Here is an 18,260-nt window from a genome sequence, read left to right as displayed (position 1 = left end):
ACAAAGTAAAGAATAAGTTCAGGTAGGAGTTGCTAATGTGCTGCAGCAGAAAAAAGTATAAAATGCTGTGTGCAGAGGCATCATGTCTCTGAGGAGGCAGTAGCTTATTGTCTAAGAAGTACTGGATTTTACTTTCAGGAATACAGATTTCTGTAAGATGGGCAGTGCAACTTCCATTGTTGTTATTCATTGTATTTTCTCTCAAATAACATGTTAACAAAAAAAAACCCTCTATTTAGAAGTTTTCCATTAGTCAGAATTTAACAAATAAAGTATGGATTGATAGGCAGTCTTCATAATAATTTCCATTTTAAACATACTGAAACAGTACATTTTTGGTTTTAGAATATAAACGAGTTGGTAATACAGAAGAGGGAACTTCTCTGATATTCTGAAAACACTGAGTTGAGTTAGGATGGAAAGTACTATGTCTGTAAAGGCATGAAGCCGCATTTTGAAAGATGTGCATAATTCATCATGGTACTACAGAAAATCTTATTTAAATTTGGTGGGAAAATGTGAAATTTTGACTAAGTGAAACTTTTTGAATATACACATACGTAAAAAAGTTTGCATGTGGGGCAGGAAGGAAACACTGCTGCTGGTGGTGCAGAACCTTCCCATTTGGCATTGGGGTTATTTCCTTGAATAATTGATGTCATCCACCATACTAAATGTTGCCTCATCACTGGGTTGAGGGTGAAACAAGAATGAGGACTAAATAATTTCTGCCTTTCCAAATGCACTGAGTATACTTGTGCTGGTTTTGAGGAAATATGTCAGTCCTCCCTTTGGACAGTCCTTTTTCAGTCTTACTTTAATTACCTTTTCAATGCAGGTTAAGACCACTGTATTTATCCTTAGTCCATGTATAGCATCTGTTCTGTTTCATATTTGCATATGTATTTAATCACATCCATCAGCAAGATGTTATATGGTCACAAAATAGGTGCCTTTTATTGGTTTGGAAAAGAGAGGTGATGGATTTGCGGCATTAGACATGGACTTGACATTCTCCTACAAATATATAAGTGCCAAACAATGCCTTTTGGATCACTGACTTTGTATTCTCAGTTAAACATATTAAGTTCCTAATGAAGTCACTGGGAGTGACACGTTTGTACGTGCAAAGTAAAACAGGACATTTTGCTCTTCAGTGAGATTTCACAATGTAACTCAGAGCTTCAAAGATTGTAAGTTAAAAATAAAACACAGAGAAAGAGAGAACTCAAACAGGTATGTTCCCACAACTGACCAAGTTGTCCAATTTGTGATCAGAAGGGTATTTAAAATAACTGCTTAATTATGTCAAGGGCAAACGGTATATAATTCAGTGGCAGGACATAACAAATAGACTTTTTTATGTTTAAAACATCTTTTAGGCTTTTAATAAATTGAAATTGACTGGCATATTCTTTTGATGAAATGAACTCTTTTAGCAACAGATAACAATGTTCTAAACAGAACCTGCTCATAGAAGGTATTTCTTCTAGTTTCAAATTGGAAAATACTGTTTTGGTGTTTACCTTTTAAGTCTGACTGTGAAAAGGTGTTTGTGTCCTGTTCTGATCCGTTTAATAGTGTGCAAAGCTCTTTGTTTTCTGCTGCCTCCTTGGAGTTTCTGTAGCATGTAGGTTTGTTGTTTGTTAAAGTCTAGGAGGGCAACATAATAATTAAACAACAGTAGAATGGTGCCTCTTTTTTCATTTAAGATGTTACCATCAAAACTTAATTTTAAATGTTAAGTTTGGCAAGACTAGATTGTCACTTTCAGCAGTGCAGTAGTTGAAATGTATACTATACCAGTGCAGAATAAACAGTATCATACATGCTGTTACACAGCACAAAATTCCTTCTAGATAGCTCCTTGGCACTGAGCTGATACCTGGAGCATATTATATTACTACTTACCCTATTTGTATAAGTCTGGCTACTCCATGCTGTGAGAAGGAATAAAGCCATTTACTGATCACTGATATGCTCCATAAAGAAACAAAGCAGGCAAACAATTTATCATGTCCTGCATTTGAAAGTTCAGTTGCAGACTACGGTGCAGAAGGTTCTGACAGTCTCATGGCAGGGAAGAAGAACAATTATAATCCAGTCCCTGACTGCAAGTCAGCCTTCCTTTTTGCTTTTTAATTCAACTCCTATATGGACCAAGTGAATAATTGGAGACAAATACAAGCACTAAGGAGGCTTGTCCACATCCCAGTAGCCTTATGTTACATGAAGTTGTTTTGTAAGTATGGTGCATTCATTTCTTACTTCTTTATTTGAATCATATTCAGTAATTTTGGGGTCTAGAGGCAACCTGTAGGAACTTAACCAGCTTTTTATTTCTTTATTATTATTATTATTACTATTATTATTATTTATATCGAGATATGAAAAAAAAACAAAACCCAAACCAAAAAACAAAGTCTAAAGTCTCTGTGTCATTTTTATAAGAAAGTCTAATGTAGATGTCACTTTCTATGGCTTTTTTGCAGCAGACCAAAAATATTTCAAGATCAGTATTCAAATTACACACTAGATATGTTTCAAGCATAGCTAAACTTCATGTCATAATATGTAATACTTGCTGGTGATTTCAGCCCATGTCCAGTGAGTGATTTAACTGCACAACATCATGTCTGCTGGAGGCTGGAGTTTGGTTAGACATACTCAGAGCTGATCTGCTGGAATAGGCTCTGGTACTTAAGGGATCTTGGTTTGACTTTCAGTTTAAACTAGGGATCAAGGCAAATTATTTGGCAGTATCATTTCATAGGCAACTTTACAGATATCCCTTTACAAATGACAGAAATTTAGGTCTCTGAATTAGGCAGCACTGAGCTGTGAATTTGGAAAGAGATCAGTCAGTGCTAAAGTTGAGTTCTGTAGCCTCATTAGGCACTTAAGTGTCTTCTGGGGACATGTTCTGTCTCACAAAGAGATCAGGTTTTATGACGCAGTTGCTCCATTACAACATGTGTTACACTTCACTATGCAACAGCAGACATATACTTGATTATTCAAATACTTGACATGCAACTTGTTGAGTAGTCTAAAATATTTTTTTCTTGCTCTTCAGGCTGTCTTATTCCTCTGCACAAGGCTCTGGTACTGTGCTGTTATTGACAAGCCTGGTTTTACCAATGCATGGAAAACCTGTAATGGTGTTAGCAGCTTAGCTTCTGGAATTCTCAGCTTCAGCTGCTGTGTTGTTAACTCGGTGTGATCCAGATGGCCAGCCAACTTACCCAGCTCTGTCACAGTCTGTCTGGAAACTGAATTGCAGATTACACCCTCAACCTTTTGCTGTCTGGGTTAATGGAACATTGCAAAGGGGATATACTTTAATGCAATTATCTTGCAAGAAAACTGAAGACCTAAAGTCATCTGCAGGGCAGTGAAATGGAAAATTAAGTATCAAAGGTATTACCATATCATGATAATACTTAAAATTGCTGTTGTCAGCAAAGCACAGGTTCCGGTCAGATACTCATTTGCATGCAGTAGAACACTACTGGTGACATAGCTAGAAAGTATTTTCATGTATGGTGCAATGACCTTCCTACCTTTTATTGTAAGATTGTATCAGTTAGTTTACTGGAAATTTCTTGATACTAATCAGTGTGATATGCCAGGAAATGTGCCTCAAATAACTTCATGGAGTAAATCAATTAACTCTTGCAATGGATGCTTTGGATAGTATGAACTAAAACTATGATACCTCAGACCCTAAGTTGAAAAACTTCTTTGAGAAAGTATCAATTAAAAATTAAAATGACCCTTTTAATACTGGTTAAACTATGTACTTTTTCCTACGCTGTGTACAAATCGACTTGTACATTTTATTTCTAGCTTGAAGCCTCCTTATTTGTTTCTTCAGTAATAAAATAGCTGGCTCCCTTTCACTGATATGTGAATTTATGGATATGAGTATTTATGAGCTGATAAAAGGTATGTAATATATACTTAAGAAACACACAAGGCCTCCTTGTGCAGATCCACTTTGTAGATCACAAAGTGGAATGAATTATTTTTCACTTGGTTGTTCACAGTTACATGTTTTAAAACTCGTAAGGAAATTTTGTCTTGTTCTGCTTTACACTTCTTCCCAGTGCAATATAAGCACTTGTTTAAGGCATGGACACATGCAGATTTCTAAGGATTCAGGCCCATGGCCATCTGTTTCTACAGTCAAACTTGACATGAAAACAGGGAAATAACCTTGATGGCAAAACAGAAAATAATTGCTTTATGTAAAAAAAATACAACTCAGAAAGTTTCTTTGTTAGGTCAGGAGTGTAGTGAAGTGTGAAGTGTGTGTGAAATGAAAATTATTCCCATTTGTTTCAAACCTACTGAATCAACAGCTAATGATTTTCAAGTTTTATATCTAGTAAAAATGCCTTTTAGAAAGTTTTCTCTATAAAATCACATTGTTCCCTGAAGCCTCCTGTATGTGAAAATTCTCGAGATGTTTGTCAGAGCAGATTAGAGCCCATGACACTTAAGGGAGAGTTCCTACATGGAAGTTTAGAACAAAAGCTGATTTAAAACCAGATCACATATAAACACCAAAGGAGCTGGATACAGCAAATGAAGGGGCACTTAAAATTCAATATTAAAAGAGGATTTTTTTTTTCTGAATAATTAAAAAATTGTAATGCCTTAACAGTTGAGAGATTCATTTAAATAACTGAGCATGCAACTGTCATTCAGTAACAGGATAAAGACTTGCTCCCAAACATTACATTAGTGACAGTAGCATTCAGATCTCTAGCAGAGGGAGTAACCCTGTTCCTGACCTAGATAAAATTTGAGATTAAAATACAGTTTTTTGCAGATCACTGAAGCAGACATTAGTATTTGCTGGCTTTAATAAGACATTTCATTCTTTCAGGATAAATTTGTTAAGTTGGAAGGTCAGAGTAATAGCATATAGGAAAGAGTCCTCATTAAAAACAATCAAGCATCTTCTCCTTCCAGGAAAGATACTGTAGTTCAGTCATGAAAAATCAAAACGTTTAGGTTTTTTCTTTAACTCTTTTGGTTACATTTGTCAGTGTCTCTCATTCTTTTCATGTGAAAAAGCCTGCTACATTAAGCATCGTATACAGATGTGACTTAGTCTAATAGTTTCAGTATGTTTTGCTGTGTTTGTTTTTTATTTTAAAATACAGTTTTTATCAAATTCAAGTTTTCCATAAGATGACTGTTTTCCTACCACTTAGTTTTAAAACCCTCCTTTTCCGTGGCACGGAATCATTTCAAAGTGAATCTGTGTTCAGTTGTAAACTGAAATGCTGCAGTTAGGGGTTATCTGAACATTAATCTGGGTCTACCTAAACTTCCATTAATTGCTAATTAATTTTTTTATGGTCTGGATTTTGTGTCTGGATTGATTTTTCCTATGATAGTGGGTTTTTTTTCACTTTGCAAAGGGTGGTGGCAGATGGGGCAGAGCTTGTCAAATCATAGGATAAAATGGGAAAATGAAAAACAGATTCTTGTCAAGATTGTAATAAATCAAAATATATTTTGATATTTTTAAGTATTAATTTGTGTCAAGTGCTTTGCATTTTTCAGAAATGAATTTTTGAGTTTCAAAGTAGATGTGTCAACAGCACAGTTTCCTATGGGACAGAAATAGGTTTTTATTTGTTTTCTCTCCTTGTGGCTTATTGCAAAGCCATGCAGTGTAACATGGCAATCATCTCAAACAATAAATAGGGCAAAGACTCCAAGTACCTAATTAAACTAGAAAACTTAATCTTAGTTCTGAGCCAGACCAGGTATTGACTGAGGATATCTTGGTAGCAGTGGCAAGTGAAAGAGCTCCTTTTGAATTTTCAGGGCTGTGACTTGAAGGAGTGCATTACTAATTTGTAGAACAATTAAATTGTTCATTAGCGATGCTCTGTCACAAAACAGGTTTCAGAGTGTACAGAAGTAGTTACATTTCAGATGATTTGTAGTCTTTTGTAAATTCCTACATAGTAACGTGAATGCTTGTCATTTCCTGACCACTCTCTGTCTTGCAAGATGAAGTTTAATAGAGGTGCAGAGCAATTTTATAAAGCTTTAAGTTAGAAAAAATTCTTGAAGCAGGGGTTGACTGAAAAGGAATTTCTAATTTAACAAGGTGTATGGAGACACTTCTGTAATTATGAGTTCACTGTAATGCTATGAATGTGGAAAGTTGATCTTTTTGGTGTTTTCCGTAATAAACTGACAGATTCACATTATTTCAATCAAGACAAAGCTATTTGTCTTACAAAGTCATAATTCTACTCCTATTAATTATTAATATCGGTATCACAAGTCATTTAATAACTGAAAAATGGACTTGCCTTTTGTTCAGACATATAAAGCAATGAAAAAACTATGGCTCAGAGAGAGGTGGGGAAGATGCCTCAAGCGGGAATGATTGCAGCCTCAAGTGCTATGATTCACTTCATCATTACTTCCAAATGGGGTTTCTCTAATGATAAATCTGGAAGTAGAAGAGCATCTGCTCCAGATTTTACTGGTGATCTGTAATGAAAAAACAATTGAGCATGACTTTTTTTTATGAAGGCCTGATTTCTTAAATACTAATAATGATCCAAGTTGGTTTGAATACCTGCATTTTATAAAATAAAACTTTTCTACCATAAATGACAAAAATCCTGGTGTTGAAAACACTGTTGATCTCTACTGGGGTAATAATGCCACAGTTCCCCATGTCAATGGTGCTCTGTTTCAAGTGCTTTGTTATCTAATCCTGCTCAGTGGATTATGTGGCTGACTGGAGGAGTACTGTAATCAGTTAGGAACACAAGTCCCCCTAGCTGCTAGGACTTGCAGCCTCAATGAGTTAGTGTCCTGATAATCTCCCTCCTCCTCCTCCCCAGCCAATTACTCATACTGCTGTCATCAGGCAGATCAGTACCTGCTTTGTTTTTCAAAAATGTGATCATTTCTGCCTCCCTTGATGACATTGCAGTGTTACATAAAGGCATTATAGCAAGATTAAAAGGCCTTTGGAGCCTATAAACAAAAAAGCTGAGTAGTTACTGAATAGCTCTTGAAAAATAGATAAATTTTATAACAGTCATTATTGTGCAACAGCAATGGCAGGCTAAACTACATAGGTTAACCTTTAATTTGCAAGTCAAATGTGAATCACTCATTTAAGCACTGCAGTAACGTGAGGTGATTGATATGAATCTTGAACCTTAAGGACAGTTATTTTATTTAGAGAGGAAATTAGATGTTTAGAAGTGAAATACTGCAGTTCTGTTAGAACTTGAGGAAACAGATACTGCAGGAAAAACATGCAGCAAAAGCGAAGGCAGATTACATACTATGAATTGACAGCTGAGCTATTCTAGTACATGCTGAAATCTAAATTATGTCTGAGGTTGAGTAGAAATGGATTGCAAGGCTACCAATAAGTGATGGAAATAGTATAATTGAAAAAGGTAATATCGATGCACTGCTGGAAGCTGAAGAGTAATTGGGTTTTATTCTGTTGTTTGCTAAAAAGGACCTGTACAACTTGAAATTTTAATTCTAGGAAGAAAGCCATTACCTGAAAAAAATATTAAGAACTCCATGTACTAGTTATGCAAATCTCTTGATTGCATACATAGGTAAGAGACTTGGTTCAACAGCAGCTTTACAGTAAATGTATCATACATTTATTCTAGAGTCATCTCTAAGCAGAGGCTTAGAGTTGCCTGGGTCCGCAGACTGCTGCAGGGAGAGAACAGGCTGTTGCACAGATGCATCTTTGCCTATAGCAGAACCTTGGGGCAGCAAGTGAGCAGCCCGAGCGGCCATCAGCTCCTCAGGGGAGCTCTGGTACCTGCTGCAGGAAGCCCTCTGGGGGCGGGCGGCCCTTACAACCTCTGGTAACGCTGGCGAGAGCAAAAGCAAAAAGCCTGGCCTCTCCTTGAGGTTGCCCTTTCCCCACTCCCATACCTGGAGCTGTTGTCTCACCATGGTGGCAAAATCCTATTTTTTTTTTTATTATGCTGTTTGAAGAAAGTGTTAGTTTCTTCAAGGGTTTTTTGTTTGTTTGTTACAAATAACTGGAAGCACTGATAATGTGTCTCTTTTTACTGACCTGTTTTCTCTGATGTGTTTATATTGGTACAGAAATGGGATATTTCACAGAGATGTGAAACCAGAAAACATATTAATAATGGTAATCCATTTTATATGAGAATATTTAACTACAAGTGGAGTGTATCAGTGTTTTTCTCTTTTGAGAAGGTAATGCTTCGTCATGAATAAAAGCACAGGTTTTAAAAAATATATAGGCAGTTACCTATAATACCATATTCCTGATCTACAGGAATGAACAAGGAAGTTTGTTATTGGCTAAAATCTGAACTGAATCAGATGCACTATAGCCTGCATGTGCTGACTCCAATCTCAAAGCCTGTTCTCTATCATTTATTAATATATATCTTCCTTTCTGTGTTAACCTAGGAACAAGCAATAGGGCTCAGTTCTGCAGCTCAATCTTTCTACATTCAATTCCTACATTTAGTGGAAGTTATACAAATAGAGCAGAAGGTGGCAGCTTTCAGAAGATTTCTTCATTGAAATCTATTCTCCTGACTGTTTCAGAATGTTATTTTGCTAATATCTGACAAGAAAGGATTTAAAAATTCAGTTTATGGAATTTGATTTTCTGGACATAAATTTTTCTTTTAAGTCTTAAAAGTGTACAGGAGAAGCCATTACAAAGAGGAGCCAAAGCCACCTGCTATATCACTGCTAAACACAAGGACCCTCAGAAAATAACAATCCAGATGTTCTGTTTAGCAGTCTTCCCCTCAATAATAGTCCATATGTTTATCTATTAACTCTTAGGTCTTTCTTTAATGAGGTACAGAGGGTATTTGCACATATCCACATTTTCTAGTGAGTCGCACGGACTGTTACCCACTTCTGGTGATCCATGTGGGTGCTAGTGATGTTGATAGCAGTAGGCTGGAGAACATAAAGAAGGACTACAGAGCCCTGGGAGAGGTGGTTAGGGGCTCTGGAGCTCAGATTGTCTTTTCATCAATTCTCCAGGATACAGGGGGGGACCTTGAAAAGCTAGGAGGATTGGCCAGGTTAATAAATGGTTAAAAGGATGGTGCCATAGTCAGGGGTTTGGGTGTTTTGAATACGGGACCCAAGTTAGTAGGCCAGGTCTACTGGGGGCTGGTAGAGCTGATCTGACAAAGAAGAGGAAGAGAGGTTTTGGTAGGAGGCTTGCCAGGCTGGTCAAGGTTTCTTTAAACTAGATGTGTTGGGGGAGGGGGGCATCATTCCATCCCAACACACCCAGTCAGTTGCCAGCACCTACAATAAATGCTTGGAGCGATGCAGTGATATTCCAGCCGCTCCAGCCAATGAGCCGGCTTCATTTGGAGCTCAGCTCAGATGCCTCTATACAAATGCCCATAGCATGGGAAGCAAACAAGAGGAATTAGAGATGTGTGCACGACTACAGGGGTATGATATAGTAGGCATCACAGAAACATGGTGGGATGGCTCCTATGACTGGAGTGTTGGAATGGAAGGTTACAGGCTCCTTAGAAAAGACAGGCCTGGCAGACGGGGAGGGGGAGTTGCTATTTATGTTAGGGATAGGCTGAAGAGTATGGAACTCTGTCTGGGGACAGGTGGGCAGTCGACAGAGAGTTTGTGGGTCAAGGTTAAAGGGAGAGCAGCGATGGGGGACATTACTGTGGGGATCTGTTATAGACTGCCTGATCAAGAGGAATCTGTGGATGAAGTGCTCTATAGGCAGATAGGAACAGCCTCACGCTCGCAGGCCCTTGTTCTCATGGGAGACTTCAACCACCCTGACATCTGTTGGAGTGAAGGTATGGCCCGGCACAAGGAATCCAGGAGGTTCCTCGATTGTGTGGAAGGTAACTTCCTTCTGCAAGTAATAGAGGAGCCGACAAGGAGAGGTGCCATGCTTGACCTCGTGCTCACCAACAGGGAAGGGCTGGTTGGAAATGTGACGCTCCAGGGCAGCCTTGGTTGCAGTGACCACGAGATGGTCGAATTTGAGATCCTCAGGACAGTGAGAAGAGCGTGCAGCAAGCTCACTGCCCTGGACTTCAAGAGAGCAGACTTTGGCCTCTTCAGGAACCTGCTTAGTAAGGTTCCATGGGATATAGCCCTAGAGGGCAGGGGGGCCCAAGACTCTTGGTTGTTATTCAAGGATCACCTGCTCCAAGCTCAGGAGTGTTGCATCCCAACTAGAAGGAAGTGCAGCAGGAGGGCCAGGAGACCTCCTTGGATGGATAAGGAGCTGCTCAGGAAAATTCAAAGGGAAAAAGAGGCTTATAGAAGGTGGAAGCAGGGACAGGCGGCCTGGGAAGAATACAGGGATGTTGTCCGGGAAGCGAGGGACCAGGTGAGGAAGGCTAAGGCCCAGTTAGAATTGAACTTGGCTAGGGATGTTAAGGATAATAGGAAGAGATTCTATAGGTATGTAGCGAGTAAAAGACAGACTAGGGACAACGTAGGCCCCCTTCGGAAGATATCAGGAGAACTGGCTACCCAGGATTTGGAGAAGGCTGAGGTTCTTAATGACTTCTTTGCCTCGGTCTTCACTGGCAAAGTCTCTGACCGCAAGTCTTGGAAGGCGAACGCAGGGACTGTGAGAATGAAGACCCTAGGCCCACTGTAGGAGAGGATCTGGTTCGAGACCATCTTAAAAACCTAAACATACACAAGTCCATGGGACCTGACGAAATCCATCCCCGGGTCCTAAAGGAGCTGGCGAATGAAGTTGCTAAGCCACTGTCCATCATATTTGAAAAATCATGGCAGTCAGGTGAAGTTCCTGACGACTGGAAAAAGAGAAATATAACCCCCATTTTCAAGAAGGGGAAAATGGATGACCCGGGGAATTACAGACCAGTCAGTCTCACCTCTGTGCCTGGCAAGCTCTTGGAGCAGATTCTCCTGGAAGACATGCTAAGGCACATGAAAAACAAGGAGGTGGTTGGTGACAGCCAGCATGGCTGCACTAAGGGGAAATCCTGCCTGACCAATTTGGTGGCCTTCTATGATGGGGCTACAAAACTGATGGACAGGAGTAGAGCATTTGACGTCATCTACCTGGATTTGTGCAAAGCATTCAACACTGTCCCACACGACATCCTTGTCTCTAAATTAGAGAGACATCAATTTGATGGGTGGACCACTCAGTGGATAAAGAACTGGCTGGATGGCCGCACGCAAAGAGTTGTGGTCAATGGCTTGATGTCCGGCTGGAGACCGGTAACGAGTGGTGTCCCTCAGGGATCGGTGTTGGGACCGGTCTTGTTCAACATCTTTGTCGGTGACATGGACAGTGGGATTGAGCGCACCCTCAGCAAGTTTGCCGATGACACCAAGCTGTGTGGTTCGGTTGGTACACAGGAGGGAAGGGAAGCCATCCAGAGGGACCTTGACACGCTTGTGAGGTGGGCTGATGCCAACCTGATGAAGTTTAACCATGCCAAGTGCAAGGTCCTACACCTGGGTTGGAGCAATCCCAGGCACAGCTACAGGTTGGGCAGAGAAGAGATTCAGAGCAGCCCTGCAGAGAAGGACTTGGGGGTGTTGGTCGATGAAAAAATGAACATGAGGCGGCAGTGTGCGCTCGCAGCCCAGAAAGCCAACTGTATCCTGGGCTGCATCAAAAGGAGCGTGACTGGCAGGTCCAAGGAGGTGATCCTGCCCCTCTACTCTGCTCTCGTGAGGCCTCACTTGGAGTACTGTGTGCAGTTCTGGTGTCCTCAACATGAAAAGGACATGGAATTGTTGGAACAAGTCCAGAGGAGGGCCACGAGGATGATCAGGGGACTGGAGCACCTCCCGTATGGAGACAGGCTGAGAAAGTTGGGGCTGTTCAGCCTGGAGAAGAGAAGGCTGCGTGGAGACCTCATAGCAGCCTTCCAGTATCTGAAGGGGGCCTACAAGGATGCTGGGGAGGGACTATTCATCAGGGACTGTAGTGACAGGACAAGGGGTAACGGGTTCAAACTTAAACAGGGGAAGTTTAGATTGGATATAAGGAAGAAATTCTTTACTGTGAGGTTGGTGAGGCACTGGAATGTTGTGAATGCTCCATCCTTGGTGGTGTTCAAGGCCAGGTTGGATGAGGCCTTGGGTGACATGGTTTAGTGTGGGGTGTCCCTGCCCATGGCAGGGGGGTTGGAACTAGATGATCTCAAGGTTCGTTCCAACCCTAACTATTCTATGATTCTATATTATGGGACACAGATACTTCAAGCCTGGACTTACTTGCCATTTAAATGCAGTTTTACTGCTATACTACTACTCTGGGGATTTCTGAAAGTTTATTCTTAAAGTAATGTGTGATTTCTTTTATAATGACTACTTCACACATTTAAAGGAAATCTTAGCTTGAATATTTCAGTGTTTCTAATTTGTCAAAATACTTTATTTTTGTATCCTAACATCAAAATACCCTGATGTTAGGAGGTTTGGGATCTTGGAGGAGTATCTATTCTAAGCAGCCACATACAGAATCATCTCCACATGCTGGTACAGAACACATGAATGCTTACTAACAAGTGGTTACTACAGTTACTACAGCTTACTAACAAGTGGCAACTGCAGTTGCAAAATTAGTATGTGACGTGTTGGCTGTGTTTTCTATGAAATTACAAGGTACAGTGTTCAGTGGAGCATTTTGTTATTATTAATGAAGAGAATCAAAGGTAAATAAATCAGGAGGAAGTGCTGTGGGTAATACGGTCTTTGTTTTCAGGGTTTTGTGGGAGTGATTAGTCTGCAGGTTCATGAGGCAGTAATCTTGCCTTGTCTGGCACTGTCTTCACCCTATGGCAGGCTAGTAATAAAGCAGTGGGATGTTCAAGAAAACTTAATACCAACAAAAACTTTTTACAAGGAAAATAACATTTTTGAGCAGTTGGTTGTTTTGTTGTTTGTTTTTCCTTGTTTTTTCTTTCCCCCCCTCATTGGCTTCATATTTGAGTTTGGTAAAAATGGATTTTCTCTGCTTTATCTCTGAATAGTGTATGTATGGCTCATCTCCTCTCATGAGCATCACTAGCTATTCTCAATCTTGTTAATGCACTTGATGGTACAGTTTTTCCCTCTTTTTTTGATTCGCTATTCTGCAAAACCAGAGGAAATGAGAGAAGACACTCCTCTGATTTACCACTTTGATTTATAATATAGTGTGTTTAAGACCCTTGTACCAGGACCTGATGTCCTGGAGTATTTTGAAGTCATATTCCAATGAAGGAAGAGATCAGGAAAACACAAAGTCCTTTAAGCTTTTTGATGATGATGAAACTATAAGTAAAAAAAATCATCACTAGTCCTCAATTAAAAAGGTAGAATCACCACCATGAGTATTTTTCCACTATCTTTCTGCCCTAGCAACAGCAGCAGTTCTTCTTTATTCTCTTCCCACACTGCCGTCTCTGATATGCAACCAGGAGTGGTAACATTTGCTTTCCTTCTTTCCTCCTCCTCCACATGGCAAGTGCAGCTGCTGCCACCACCATCGCATTAAATGACAACCCTTATGCTTTGCCTGCTAACTTGTAGAAACAGCTCTACCTCGGTCAGAAAACTGTTCACCAAAAAAAATCCTAAATGTGGCAGTTCTCTTGCAGTGTAATGGGACCAAAAGCTTTAAAAATGCTGTGGATTTCCATTTCTGTTTGAATCAGGTGGGCTTTGAAGTTTGGCAAGAAAATTACACACCACAAACTTAAGTTTTCTTAGGGCAAAAAACCTCAGAGATATTTCCATGTAATTTTAGCTTAATGTAGCAATTTCATTCTTTGCAACCACTGCATATGTTCAGAGACCTGACAGATGTGCTCAAAGAGAAATGAGGGATGTTTACTGGGAATTACCAAATTAGAATCTTGCCAAGCTAAAGGAAGCTATGGACTTGTTTTTAAATGCATTTTGCAGTTCTGCTGTTGAATGTTTTGTGAAAGCCTTTACGTTTCACACCACATTGTGTAAGAATTTTTAGTCTTTTTTGCAGCTGTGTTTATCTTTTAAATCATGGTCTCCCTCTGTCTGCTCCTTATAAATCATGTTTCCTGAATTACAGGTTTTTTGGTGGACTACACAGTTGTTCTTCACTGTGTTATAGTTTTACATTTAGGAGAACTAAACTACATTTGGTAGTTCACACAAAAGCTACTAGCGCTTGTCTTGATGTAGCTACAGAACATGAATCGGATCCCTTTTCTTTCCTTCCTCTACTCGGAAGTCTTATGAAGACATTCAGAGAAGTGTGCAGCCAGCTGTTTGATTGAATTTACAAACAGTTAAAAGAAGTTTCCCGTCTACAAATAGGGCTGAGTGTTTTCATGTCAAGGATCATGTGGTGCTACTGAAGTGTTTCTTCAATTGTAAGTCCAAGGCAATGTTCTGCTGATACAGGAAAAAGCAACATGTACAAGAAGCAAATGTTAGTGGACCTAACTTGTTACATCAGATTGCTCTATTGTGATAATAGTATTTTCGAGGACTCTGTGCAAGTTTTATATTAACTGAGAATCAAGCTCAGGAGTGCAGTTCAAATTGCCATCTTTCCAGTACTGCAGCTTGCAAAGAACCTGTGTGTTAGGAATGGAATGTTTCTTACAAATACATATTTCTGTGTATATACACAGCAAGAAAGACTGCTTGACTCTGCTGTCTTAAAATCTTTTTCTGAGATCTGCCACTTCACTAGAAGAAAACACAATCCCATATCCATTGCCTTTCACCAGGCAGTATAATTTGGTGGCCTTCTATGATGGGGCTACGAAACTGATGGACAGGGGCAGAGCAGTTGACGTCATCTACCTGGACTTGTGCAAAGCATTCAACACTGTCCCACACGACATCCTTGTCTCTAAATTGGAGAGACATCAATTTGATGGGTGCACCACTCGGTGGATAAAGAACTGGCTGGATGGCCGCACGCAAAGAGTTGTGGTCAATGGCTCGATGTCTGGCTGGAGACCGGTAACGAGTGGTGATCCTGCCCCTCTACTCTGCTCTCGTGAGGCCTCACTTGGAGTATTGTGTGCGGTTCTGGTGTCCTCAACATAAAAAGGACATGGAACTGTTGGAACAAGTCCAGAGGAGGGCCACGAGGATGATCAGGGGAGTGGAGCACCTCCCGTATGGAGACAGGCTGAGAAAGTTGGGGCTGTTCAGCCTGGAGAAGAGAAGGCTGCGTGGAGACCTCATAGCAGCCTTCCAGTATCTGAAGGGGGCCTACAGGGATGCTGGGGAGGGACTCTTCATCAGGGACTGTAGTGACAGGACAAGGGGTAATGGGTTAAAACTTAAACAGGGGAAGTTTAGATTGGATATAAGGGAGAAATTCTTTACTGAGAGGTTGGTGAGGCACTGGAATGGGTTGCCCAGGGAGGTTGTGAATGCTCCATCCTTGGTGGTGTTCAAGGCCAGGTTGGATGAGGCCTTGGGTGATATGGTTTAGTGTGGGGTGTCCCTGCCCATGGCAGGGGGGTTGGAACTAGATGATCTCAAGGTTCGTTCCAACCCTAACTATTCTATGATTCTATGATTCTCTTTACATATTTTATCTCAAACCTGTGAGGAGAGGGCAGCTACAGGTTTCTGTTTAGTAACCCATCTTTGCATCTGGACATGCAGTTGTATGAATCTACTGCTTACATTATCCTTCAGCTGTTGGTTGGTATTTAACTGTCCACAAATGAATAATTCTAAAATGCATCTACCTCATAAATGAATTATTTTTAACCAAAGTGACAATTGTGCTACCTTAACTATTTTAATTGTGTCTTCTCGTGAAGTTCAACAAGGCCAAGGGCAATGTCCTGCACCTTGGTCAGGGCAATCCTAAGCACAAATATAGGCTGGGTGGAGAATGGATTGAAAGCAGCCCTGAGGAGGACTTTGGGGTGTTGGTTGATGAGAAATAAAACATGACCCAGCAGTGTCTGCTCACAGCCCAGAAAGCCAACCAAGGGGAAAAAAGCCAGAAAGCCAAAGAGGGGATTCTCTCCCTCTGCTCTGCTCTCATGAGACCCCACCTGCAATACTGCATTCAGCTCTGGGGCTCTCTACGCAAGAGGGATGTAGACCTGTTGGAGTGGGTCCAGAGGAGGGCCACAAAGATCATCAGAGGGCTGGAACACCTCTCCTATGAAGACAGGCTGAGGTAGTTGGGCTTGTTCAGCCTGGAGAAGGCTCTAGGGAGACCTTCTAGCAGCTGTCAAGTACATAAAGGGGGTGTACAAGAAAGCTTGAGAGGGACCTTTTAAAAGTGCATGTAGTGATAGGACAAGTGGGAATGGCTTTAGGATGACAGGGACATTTAGACTAGGTATTGGGAAGAAATTCTTTAGTGTGAGCGTGGTGAGGTGCTGACACAGGTTGCCCAGAGAAGCTGTGGCTGCCCCATCCATGGATGTGTTCAAGGCCAGGTTGGATGGGGCTTTGAGCAACCTGGTCTAGTGGAAGGTGTCTCTGCCCATGGCAGCAGGTTGGAACTGGATTATCTGTAAGGTCCTTTCCAACCCAAAGTATTCTATGATTATCTAGTGCTAATACAGTCTCTTACCTTGCAGTTTTCAGCCTCTCTTTCCTGGATCTAATGAGCTGGACCAAATTTCAAAAATCCATGATGTTACAGGCATTCTGGCTAACAAAGCTCTCTCCACAAGTTCAAGCAGTAAGTATGTGCCTCCTTAGTTATTAATCTCACTGTTTAAATAGCCACTGTATGACTGTACAACTGCAATTTCTGCTCAGGGAACCACCATGCTAATCTAACTCTACTGGGACACTGAAAAGCGGTGTCCTCTCTCCCTACCCAGAGACTGTCACATTCATGCTGCTTGTAGGCAGAACAGAGGAAATCTGAGCCTGTATCATTCTTATATGGCCTTTTATTTCCATAGTATCTTTAAGGCCAATGACATAACTTGTTAGGAAAGAAAACATTTCCTTGCCCCCCCCCCGCCAGTTATTACAGACTTATCCGTAATAAATGATTACCTAAATCAGATGAGTTTTGGTTTTTTTTTTCAGTAATGTAATGCTCTCTGAATATGCATGAATAACTGTTTCTCTCAACTTCCTTAACACAGGTCAAGAATTGCAAGGTTTGGTTTCTCCTTTAAAAAAGGAAAAGGAATACCTCCTGTTGTGCACAGTTTGCCTTCCAAAGGCTTCTCTCTCCTGTACACAATGATAAAATGTGATCCTGATGAGAGAATTGCTGCCCATCAAGCATTACAGCACCCTTATTTTCAAGAACTCTGGCAAGTGACTTCAAATCACTTCAATCTTGAAGACTAAAATTAAAAAGTGGGGGGAGCACTATGTACTTATTATTTAAAGTGGACTGAAATGAAGTTTGCTTACAGTGGTAGTACTAAGCTTGCAATACAATGAACATAATTCATTTATTTGCATTGAGTCCATACTTTACCTAAAGCACAACTGATGTTTTACTCTTCTTTTTTCCTCAAACTTTTTAGGGCAGCTGAAACACAAAAAAATTAAGATTACTGGGAAATACATCAGGGCAAGTACTTCTGCGTTTGTGGCACATTTCAATGGCAAGTCAAACGACAGGTAATATTTAAGTGGAAGAATTGTCAGACCACTTAGAGAAAGTAATTTGTGGCATTGAGCTTATTAGCTAGAAACAAATGTTTTACTTAAGCTGATTACTTGGTTTTATTGAGTCTGCCTGAACACTGATCTTTATTTGGTTTCCCCCTGCCCCCAAGCCCTGAAACACATGAGTTAGAATTCAGAAGCTGTGATACCAACATAATCCCTTCAGTAGACTTTTATCATAGTTGCTTTTACTTAAAGAATCAGTTCCACGTTTGGTTTTTTTAACATAATCATCTTTTTGCTGTCTTTGATTTAAAGAGCTTTATAGAAGAAGTTGTAGCAGAGGCACAAAGTGCTTTTGCCTTTCTTTTCAGGCCTTCAGTCTACATCTTGTGCAAGTAATTTTTTTTACTTAATTATCCTGTACTTAGATGATATCCTAAAAAATATGAAAATGAAGAAGATAAGAAAATGGGAAAATCCTAAACTTGTATTTCACATTGGAAATTTAAAAAAGTTAAAATCTGATTAAAAGTTCTGGCAAACTAAAACTCAGTTTATGCTCAAGCTATGTGAAAAATACTCGATATACTCACTCTGAAGAGTTCCCTGTATCGGCAAGGTGAGACAAAAGTCTATGTGAAAGTCTGTGT

The 18,260-nt window shown here is 40.3% G+C and overlaps 1 protein-coding gene across 1 annotated transcript; it reads left to right on the top strand.

Annotated features, from left to right (window-relative positions):
* Positions 1-2,154: 2,154 nt before the first annotated feature.
* MOK (MOK protein kinase) lies at positions 2,155-18,150 on the top strand (the record flags this gene model as incomplete). The annotated part of the gene is given in 13 exon segments (XM_080618224.1): positions 2,155-2,200; positions 2,203-2,242; positions 3,878-3,948; positions 7,553-7,596; positions 7,600-7,628; positions 8,137-8,185; positions 12,468-12,534; positions 12,537-12,643; positions 12,647-12,678; positions 16,608-16,689; positions 16,692-16,711; positions 17,130-17,303; positions 17,523-18,150. Coding segments are annotated over 13 exon segments (786 nt in total). The 3' UTR covers positions 17,548-18,150.
* Positions 18,151-18,260: the final 110 nt, after the last annotated feature.

The sequence above is a fragment of the Psittacula echo genome, assembly GCF_963264785.1.
Source record: "Psittacula echo genome assembly, chromosome: 5".
In the NCBI taxonomy this organism is placed as follows: Eukaryota; Metazoa; Chordata; class Aves; order Psittaciformes; family Psittacidae; genus Psittacula; species Psittacula echo.
Note: the sequence above shows the minus strand (reverse complement) of the source record. Positions and strands in the feature narration are given on the sequence as shown.